This window comes from Toxorhynchites rutilus, chromosome 3, assembly GCF_029784135.1.
Source record: "Toxorhynchites rutilus septentrionalis strain SRP chromosome 3, ASM2978413v1, whole genome shotgun sequence".
Taxonomy (NCBI): Eukaryota; Metazoa; Arthropoda; class Insecta; order Diptera; family Culicidae; genus Toxorhynchites; species Toxorhynchites rutilus.
The window spans coordinates 48,318,308-48,329,115 of NC_073746.1; the positions used below are offsets into that span (position 1 = coordinate 48,318,308).

The 10,808-nt window shown below is 40.8% G+C and overlaps 1 protein-coding gene across 1 annotated transcript; it reads right to left on the reverse strand.

Annotated features, from left to right (window-relative positions):
• Positions 1–2,429: 2,429 nt before the first annotated feature.
• Positions 2,430–10,397, reverse strand: LOC129775549 (trifunctional purine biosynthetic protein adenosine-3). The gene is made up of 7 exons (XM_055780404.1): positions 9,997–10,397; positions 9,516–9,763; positions 9,004–9,398; positions 8,566–8,820; positions 5,522–5,744; positions 5,242–5,389; positions 2,430–5,182 (listed from the first exon to the last, which is right to left on the reverse strand). Exons 1-7 carry the CDS (start codon positions 10,174–10,176, stop codon positions 2,483–2,485), a joined length of 4,149 nt encoding a protein of 1,382 aa, XP_055636379.1. The 5' UTR covers positions 10,177–10,397; the 3' UTR covers positions 2,430–2,482.
• Between the last annotated feature and the right edge of the window lie 411 nt (positions 10,398–10,808).

The window sequence follows — 10,808 nt, forward strand, 5'->3', positions numbered from 1 at the left end:
GTTGGCTATAACATTTATTGAATATGTTTAGATTTAGCAGTTATGGGTAGAGAAATGTCGGCCATTCATGGGACAAACAGGTTACGGAAGTAACAAAGAAACGGAATAATTTAATTTCAAAGCTAGGAAATCTAAAAATCGATTGTTAATTACGAAATTTACATGATTTGTTTTCCTAAATAACATTTTACGATGTGTGGAACGATTTTTGTCGTTGGAAATGGGAAAAAAACATTTAAAGTGTATTAAAATATGCCTCCGCTGGAAAAAGTGACAAAATGAAGATTTTTTTCTCGAAGCTATGTTTCTTTAACTCGTCGGGCGAACTGGTAATTTGTTGAACATACATAGAATAATGTATAATTTGGCTCTGAAGCATACAATTTTGCCAGGTTCCGCGAAGTAGCGATTCGTACGGTGAATGGTCGAAAATGTATGATTCCGTGAATCAGTGTGATAATGTTGGATAAAGGAGATGTAAACCATAAAAGTTGAAGTAGTGTATGTAATTTTTTGAATACGATGATGATTTGTTGAAATGAAATGACAACTGTTAAAAGGGCAAATATCAAGATTAACGTTAACTAGTTGCGATGTATGGAAAATATGTGCATGATGTTATGAATACATCAAATAAAGGCGGTAGCTAGAAAAAAATGAAATAGAATAATAGAAAAGAACAGTCATGGAACGCGTATTAAGAATGAACTTCTTCGGAATATATTTATTTCTGTTTTCAATTGAGACATTTTTTTTTGTTAGCAATGACAGTTGGAAATGCGAAAATTATTTTATATATTGGTAATCAATCGTGTTTTTCTTGGAGAAAGTTCGAATGTATAAATTGGGTATGAAACATTCAATTGATTTAAATATAAAATTTACTGAACATGTGGACACAATTTCACAAATCAATGAAAAAAAAACAGATAATTACGAATAAAACATGAGTGATTAAAAGATTTTCTAGTTTGTTCTGGAGAATTTCTTATTAAAATCGAGGACAGAACAAATTAGCCAGATTTGATTGAAGCAAACCATCGTCGTCGACCAACTTGGTTGTTGCGGAAGCAATAAAGATTTTGCTTGTGGACCTTCTGGCTCAGATAGTTGTTGGAATTCGTAGAACGGGAGTATAATTGGTTTGAATTCTCAGAAAGAATATTTTTGAATCGCTCTTGGCTGGTTTTGAAAAACGAAGATTGATCGAAGTTTATGGTGTCGCCTTGAAAATTTAATGACATAATTTTCCACATGATTTATTTATAGGATAGAGAAGGGGAGTAAGGTGGGAGATAGTATTAATGATGCAATTTTAAAGAATATAAAATATAGTGGAAAGTCGAGTATTCGGAATTCGTTAGAATTTCGTTGAATCGAACTATCTGTTACATAGCTATAGGAAACTGAGAGTTATAAACGAGAGCGAATCTTTTATGTTAGATGCATGAACAACAAACTCAATTCATTCTCTGGATTATTGTTGGCTCGAGTAGTTGATTTTCGGAAGAAAAGAAATAATTGGTTACGACAACTTGATGTCGGGGGGGTCTCCGTAGCCACATTGGTTGCGCGTTCGCTTAGTAAGCGATCGATCGTGAGTTCAAAACTCAGGGTCCTCATTGACCATCTTTGTGTTGTTACAGAATAGCTACGTCCAAACAACAACCATTAGCGATGGAGATCGATCCACGGTCGACATAAGATCGATTCATCCATACAACTGCTCTACTCTGCAAGACACATAGGGCTGCTGTTCTATAAATAACTCAACAATGATCAATCAACTGTCTCCGCTGTCCGGTCTAACTGGATAATGGAAGAACAGAAGGAAAACTCTTACGCATAAATGGCTACTGTGTGAATCTGTACCATATGCAATGGTATAGAGGAAAACATTCTAACGCCGAAAATGGCAACTGTGTAATGTGTAATATGATAAACATGTGACATGTACACGATTAAAATTCGGCTCTGTTACAGCTATAATGCTAATGAGCCTAAAATGAACAAAAGGAATAAAAAAAAATTGATGTAAGCGGATGTAAACCGAACCAACATTACTTGGGTTCTATATTCATATCAACTAAAGTCAATGTGATCTGTAACATCTGATGTTTCTATAAACTCAAATCCATCATAGCACGCGAGCTTTATGAACCATTTTAGGTATGATTTTTTGGTTATGAACAATGCACCAGTCGTGGTTGAAATGGTGGATCAATCGGTCTGAACTTCAGAATGTTTTGAGGGAACTAGGACATATAATGTTATATAAAATCCAAGACATTGTAGCACGTTGCTGCTTGGGTAGGCACCACACGCACTGCGCGCTAACCGTATTGAATTCGGAAGTGTAAGCAGGAGAAAAATAACACTAAGAGCGTGTATCAAGATCTATTCAGGCACCCGATAAGAAACAATCCACGTACAAACATTTGATGACACTATATTTCAATTGGTCTCTATATCTATACATAAATTACATTCGCTGAACAAAAAATCCTTCATTTTCATTCCATTGCATTTTGCCGTCTGATCCAAGACTAACAAAGTTGTTGGCCACGAGCCAGAGTGCCTTCGGAAATGCTCTGTGCTCAGCGCGATGTATCCTTGCTGTGAGTGTCTCTTCCGTATCGCCTTCGATTATAGGAACCGTTTCTTGTAGAATAATCGCCCCAGTATCAACTCCTTCGTCTACGTAGTGCACCGTGCAACCGGACTCCGAATCGCCAGCCTCCAATGCTTGCCGTTGAGCATGAATGCCCTTGTGTTTGGGTAGTAATGCCGGATGGATGTTGATCAAACGCCCCTTCCACTTTCTCACAAATCCTTCCGACAAAATCCGCATGAAGCCAGCTAAACACACGAGTTCGATCTCTTGTCTTTCCAGTTCTTCCGACACAGCTGCATCAAATTGTTCTCTGCTTGGAAATTCTTTGTGTAGAATAACTTTAGTAGCTATACCTGCTTTGGCAGCCCTTTCCAAACCATAAACGCCGCTCTTATTTGAAATCACGAGTACAATCTCTCCTCGAATTCCATAGGCACTATTTCTGGAGTTGTCGATCAAAGCCTGTAGGTTACTTCCGGTACCGGATATTAGCACAGCAATGCGTTTTTTCGGTAAACAGGAAATATGTTTTGATATATTGAGAGAGTTGGTGAAATCGAAAAATTGGACCTTCTGCTTATTTGCAGTGTGCTTGACAACACGACCGATCAACATCGCGCCCGTATCTTGTAATTTTTGAAGGCAACTTGACGTCTTCTCTCGTGATATAATAAGAACCATTCCAATGCCACAATTGAAGGTTCTCAGCATCTCTCGTTCGGGTACATTTCCTGCATTTGCTAGCCAGCCGAAAAGTGGAGGAATGTTGAGTCTTTCCGAAGCGATTCTAACGGCCACTCCGTCTGGAAGAACTCTTGGGATATTTTCCGTTAAACCACCGCCGGTTATATGAGCTAATGCTTTTACAAGATTCAACTGCAATAGAGGCAGAATTTCCTTTACGTAAATTTTTGTGGGCACTAGAAGTTCTTCTCCAAATGTTTTGTTTGTTGCACTGAATGGTGCTAGATCATTGTAAGTTACACCCGCATGCTCCATTATCTTATGCACCAAGCTGAATCCATTACTATGAACCCCGGAGGATGGAAGACCTATGACCATATCACCATCAACTATAGTATCAGTTTTTGGTAGCATTTGATTATATTCAACTAATCCAACGGAGAAGCCAGCCAGGTCATAGCTTCCTCTTTTGTACATTCCAGGCATTTCCGCTGTTTCACCGCCCAATAGTGCACTACCACTTTGCTCGCAACCGGCAGATATACCTGAAATCACGTCAGCAGCAACGTTGACATCCAAATGGCCGCAAGCGTAGTAATCCAAGAAGCAGATAGGATCAGCCCCATTGCAGAGAATATCATTGACGCACATCGCCACTAAGTCGACTCCAATAGTGTTGTGAGTATTCATTTGCTGCGCTATCTTCAACTTCGTACCCACACCATCTGTACCCAAAACAAGAACTGGGTTTTCCAAGTTGCCGGCATCCCTCAGTCGGAATAAACCCCCAAATCCGCCGAGTCCTCCAATACATCCTTTCCTCGCGGTAGCTTTTGCCATCGGTTTAATTCTAGAAACCAGATCATCCCCGGCTATTATATCAACGCCACTATCTTTGTATGAGACGGAAGTCGTTGAATGACCGGTTCCAAATGGTTTGGATACCTTGGTGATAGCTTCACTGAAGCTCTTGACTAGCACTCGAGGTGATGTAGCGGCTCTCTGACGAACGATTCTACCAATTGCAGTTCCTCCATGAGACTTCAGCGCTTGCCAAGTTGTATCGCCAGCATCAACAATTAGAACCATACCAATGCCACAATTGAAAGTTCGCAGCATTTCCGTGTCGGAAACATTTCCTTGGGATGCTATCCAGCCAAAAACGGGTGGAATAATGAAACTTGTGGCGTCTATTTCAACGGATAGACCTTCCGGTAGGACTCTCGGGATATTTTCCACCAAACCGCCACCGGTTATGTGAGCCAAAGCTTTTACGTTACCCTTCCGCAGTATCGGAAGAACGGATCTTACATAAAGCGTCGTCGGTGTCAGCAGTTCCGATCCAAACGAGTTACCGTATTCACTGAAGGGAGCGGTATCGGTTAATTTGTGGTCACCGTTATGTAAAATCTTATTCACTAGACTGAAGCCGTTACTGTGCAGTCCGCTGGATGGCAACCCAATCAATAAGTCACCATCTTGGATGGCAGCCATTTTTGGCAAAATGCCATCGTGTTCTACTACCCCAACGCAATATCCAGCTAGGTCATACTTTCCATGTTCATACATCGATGGCATTTCAGCTGTTTCTCCTCCGAGTAGTGCGCAGTTGGATTCTCTGCATCCCTCGGATATACCCTTCACTATCAAGGCTGCCGTCGGGACGTCCAGCTTACCACAAGCAATATAATCCAAAAACGCTATCGGTTCAGCACCTGCGCACAAAACGTCATTCACACACATTGCCACCAGATCAATCCCAATAGTGTCCCAATGGTTCATCGCCTCAGCGATCTTCAGCTTTGTACCAACACCATCCGTACCCTGCACTAAAACGGGATCGCGATAGCGAACATTTTCTCCATACTCATTGGGGTAGGAAACCTGCAAAAAGCAACCCCCTCTTATATTTATGACTCCAAAACAGGTTTAATCACACAAACCTCATTCAACCTGAAAAGACCTCCAAAGCCACCCAAGCCACCCAGAACACCGGGTCTGTTGGTCCCTCTAGCAAGTGGTTTAATTCGTTGAACCAGAGCATCTCCCGCGTCTATATCGACCCCACTAGCCTTGTAAGACAATCCGACACTGTTGAGCAAAGAAATATATCGTTTACATCAATGAAACGAAGAAGCATCTATGATCGATGAAAGACAGTTGAAAGAAACTAGATTCGTATCGAGATAATGAGAATACTATATTTTGCGAAAAACTTTTTACTGTTTGAATGCTTTTCGTGCAATATCAGTCCGATACTGTGATCCGTCGAATTCCACTTCGGAGCAACAAGTCGCTGCCAAAGCTGCCGCCGTGCGTAGATCCGCGTGTAGAACTACATTGATGAGGACACGGCCTCCGTTCGTAACAAGAGATCCTGCAGCATTTTCAGCAACGCCGCTGTGGAATACTAAGTGGTCAGGACGTCTTGCTACCGTTTCCAAGCCTGCAACAAAATATCATGAATCATCTAGAACAATGGGGCTGAAGCAGTGGCGTCTCGTCCATATGTGTACCTCGTGCCCTGCACAACCTAATATTTCAAAAAGAAAAAAAAAGTGAAGCGCCCCTACTATGCTTATTAGCCCGGGCTATAGTTCAATTAAAGAAACATATGGAAAGTATGAGAATCATAAGGAACTTGGCTACCCCGTGTACACAAGCGTTCTTAATCGTAACGAAAACCAAACGGCATGAAGCTCTGGTTAACTGAACTGCCAATGTGTTGGCAACAATTTCGTGCAGTGGAAGTTGTGCACAAGAGAAGAGAACGGTTGTGGGTTCAATCAGATCTCCTCACTGCGATTCTCTTGCAACCCTACAATTAAACATGCTCCAGATCCACAATCGGCGCGCTACGCGTAAGATGCTTGTATATAGCGACTCTCTGAAAGCTTGCTTGGCGCAGACGAGTACTATTCACGAGTGAGACTCGATGTTGTACGAGAAAGGGTTAAAGTACAGATAGAGCGGTAAATTGCCAATGCATTAGTGTCTGTTTCGTGCATATCTTTGCTTGCTTTGCTTTGCTGTAGGAGATTATTGCTTCAGTTTCGCAATCGACTAATTTACGTTAAGTTTACGTAGCCACATTGGTTGCGCGTTCGCTTAGTAAGCGATCGATCGTGAGTTCGAAACTCAGGGCCCTCATTGACCATCTTTGTGTTGTTACAGAATAGCCACGTCCACGCAACAATCATCAGCGATGGAGATCGATCCACGGTCGAAATATGATCGATTCATCCATACAACTGCTCTGCTCTGCAAGACACATCGGGCTGCTGTTCTATAAATAACTCAACAATGATCAATCAACTGTCTCCGCTGTCCGGTTTAACTGGATAATGGAAGAACAGATAGAAAACTCTTACGCCTAAATGGCTGCTACTGTGTAAATGTGTACCATATGGAATGGTATAGAAGGGAATACTCTAACGCCGAAAAATGGCAACTGTGTAATGTGCTAATTATAGATATGATAAATATGTGACATGTACACGATTAAAATTCGGCTCTGTTACAACTAAAATGCCAATGAGCCTAAAATAAATAAAAGGGACAAAAAAAAATATCATTCAGCCTTTTTCGATGTACCGAATAGAGTGTTTTCTGCTATATATCGGGCCTGATTCTCGAATACACTTCGAACACACTTCAAGATGGAAACGAAATGAAACGTATCCGCGATGACAACGGTACGGTGTCGACATCTGGATACGAGATTAGTTTCCCACTAAACTTATCATTATAATATCAAATTATCTTCAGATGAAAGTTTTGTATGAGATTATTTTATAACATGAAGAAAACAAAGTTTGCCACTCACATTGAATACCAGTTTGATACGAAGAAGTTAATTTTCATTAATCATTTTTTTATTCGAAAAGTGCTCATTCTGCCTGAAAACTTATTATTATCTTCGACACTTCACTAACTCGTAAAACGTAGTTCAATGGCGTGCCGTTTGTTTCGTTTCCACCGTGAAGTGTATTTGAGAATCAGGCCCATCGTCACAATTTAGAATAAAAGATGGATATTCTTGGACAGTATATTGTTGATAGGCTTTTGAAAAGGACTGTTGAAGAGAACTTTCAGCGAAAAAGAATATTCCACAGCCAAAATTGGACAAGTTTACTTGTGTTAGAAATAGTAAAATAGTTACACGGAACTTCAATGCTACAACTTATAACGGCTATGTGGTTCAGAGACAAGAGTAAAGCTATTTTGTTGGCCTTGTTTGCTGTTACAGAATCCAGCGGAAAACAGTGTGTGGAACAGAGTAGGATAAGCAGATTTGAATCTTCTATCTTTCGCTATAAAAGCTCATTCAGCTACCAACGAGCACATCAACAACAGCATGATGTGCCGCACGTTTGAGAAAACTCGCATTGAAGATGCGTTAGAACATGCTAATGAAGTCGCACGAAACAAGCATAATTCAATTGTTGAGAAGACATGAAAACCCTCATTGAATTAGTTTGTCTTCTTAGTTCACATGGGTTGAGTTTCCGAGGTCATGATGGAAGCGTATTGTATGTAAATAGAGGAAACTATAAGGACATGTGTAACTTTTTGGCTACGATAGGTATGTCGTTCTCTGACTTCATAAATGCCACGGCAGTATTTTCTGGAACATCGGCAACAATTCGGAATGAGTTGGTGGAAATTGTAGAATCCACCATGCAACAGCAGATCATGCAGGAAATAAAACAAGCTGATTTCGTTGCAGCTATGATCGACGAAATCTTTGATATTTCTAGGAAATCTCAGTTAGCTACAACACTACGATATTGCTCGAACGACGGTGAGTAGTAATGATAAAATATAAGTTCAAAAACGCATGACCCTTTGACAATCGTCATGAATTGAACTTTATATAAGTATTCCCGTCGAAAGATTTGTGTCATTGAGAGATGTTAGAAGTAAAAGTCCGGTACAGCTTTAGCTAACCATGTCGTTAGTTTGCTACAGCAATTTGGCGTATCACCTGCTAAGCTGGTTTCGCAAACATATGATGGAGTTCGAGTGACGTCAGGAGATAACTACGCACGACTATGAAAAATAGCTCAAATTTAGAATTAGACTCAAAAATGCTCGAAATACGATGAAAAACGAGAAAACGAGAAAAATTAAAATTCTTGCATAAAGAAAACAATATTCGAGCACTAATAAACCCCCATTTTGCAATTTTAAGTAAATGTTTTGGCACAACTAGTCAATTTACTCATGAGACGCCACTGGGCTAAAGAATGTGTTGATCAGCTAACCTTTAATTACGCACCCCTTGGTGGACGTTTCAGGATAACCCTTACTTGCCATCACAACGCCAACGGCGTTGACACCTTCGCGGAACTTCAGTTTTACAGTGTCCAATTGATTGTCACATGTCGCTTCCATCAGTTGGAATAGGTCGTTTTCCAAGAGTGGCAGTATCACTTGTGTCTCTGGGTCACCGAAACGGCAGTTAAACTCCAACGTTTTCGGTCCCTGAGGGGTGAGCATCATTCCGGCGTAGAGAATTCCTGTAATCGTGTTTTTTTATGATTATATGACGTTATTTTCGTTATCAACAGGGGTAAACAACAATGACGCATGTTTGCTACACAATATTAACCCGCTTCGACCTTCGACGATCGATGATCTCGATTTGTTCGTGAACAACAGTCTTATCACGGTGTTTGTTGCTCGTTGTTACAGTTACTAACCGTTGTATTGGATGCCTTCCTTGCGTAGCCCATCCACCGCACGCTGCAACACCTCACGGGTAACTATTTCCAGCTCATGTGGCTTGATGATTGGGCAAGGACAGTAGGCACCCATTCCTCCTGTGTTTGGGCCTCGATCTTCGTTTTGTAACCGTTTGTGGTCTTGGGCTGGCAGCATGACACGCACGGTTTTGGAGTCGACAAATGCAAGAACAGACACTTCTTCTCCGCTCAGTTTTTCCTCAACCACTACGATATCACCGGCCGCACCAAACTTGCTTGTCCCCAGGATTTCGTCCACAGCTGCACACGCTTGATCCTTGTTTTCCGCCACGATTACACCTTTGCCCGCTGCAAGACCACTGGCTTTCACGACCAGCGCATCATATGGTGCACTGTGGGATGAAAAAAACCTTTTTATTTTTTCATACAAACGTTCATCATAATCGGGAGTAACATTGCTGAAGTCAGGCTAATGGGATCATAACGTATTAAAGGGAACAACAACTTACCTTCGAATGAAAGCTTTCGCTTCATCTGGCTTGGTGAACGAGGAGTAACGTGCCGTTGGAATGCCATGTCTGTGCATAAATTCTTTAGACCAGTTTTTATTCGCTTCGATTTGGGCACCTTTCTGACTCGGCCCGAAACACTTGATGTTAGCTGCGCGTAGCTTATCTCCAAGACCTGCGGCCAGTGGATCTTCGGGGCCAACCGCAACCAAGTGAATCGAATTTGTTTTGCACCATGATATTGTGTCCTATCATAAGCAAAACAAAACAAAACCATTTGTAGAATACAATAACACTATCGCTTGGCCGGTATAATCAGTTGGGACTCTCGCATTTCCATTGATCATATGTACATATGACGACTGCGATAAGAGTTTAAAATCTATATTTTTCAAATACAAATTATATATTCAATTCACTAAATCCAACTGTTGCATGGAAACTAGAGAGTTGTCACCGAAGACCAATTACCAATACTGACATCAAAGTCATTCACGTTGACACCGGATACCAGAGTTGTTTTATCCAATTGCCGAATGCCTAAGCTGCCGGGGAGTGCAAAAATATTTCCCACACAGGGGCTTTGCGCCAGCTTCCAGCAAATAGCATGTTCACGACCGCCACTTCCAATTACTAGGATATTTTTCAATGTTTCACTCATCGTTGTTGACTGCTTAATAACACTCCGGGGATCGCAAACTAATCTGAATGGATCACTAAATGACAAGTGGTGTCTGTAAAGGTTTTATTCTATTGTACGGGATCAATATAAACTGGTTTACAAGATTAAATCGGGAGCGAGTTTTAAACCATGTGCGCACTATTCCAACATTCAACTTCATATGAGTGAAACGGAACGATGAGTTGGTACACTAGTCCTTATTGCCATTCAGTAGTGTATGCCATATAAGCTGTACCTACGTAGAAAAATTAGCCTGGAATGTGTGCAAGCATCCCAGCCACAACAAATCATATTCGAAAAGTAAGTGTTAGTGTCATGGAATCATGCCGGTATTTCTTGGTGTTAATGTGTTAAGAGAGGCGTGGGTAAGTTTTGAGGGGCGAGTCTTTGTTAGAAAAAAAAACAACAGAACGTTGAATGATTGAATTCTGTATTCGCCAAAATTAAAATAATTTTGGTAATTGAATTTCACACGTTTTTAGATTAGACTTATATTTCAAAGCATCACTTTGAACGTAGAGAGTGGCTTAACTAATCCACTTTACGATTTGATCTTAATTGAATGACAAGTCTCATTACATGAGAAAAGATTCCTCAAATAAACATGAATA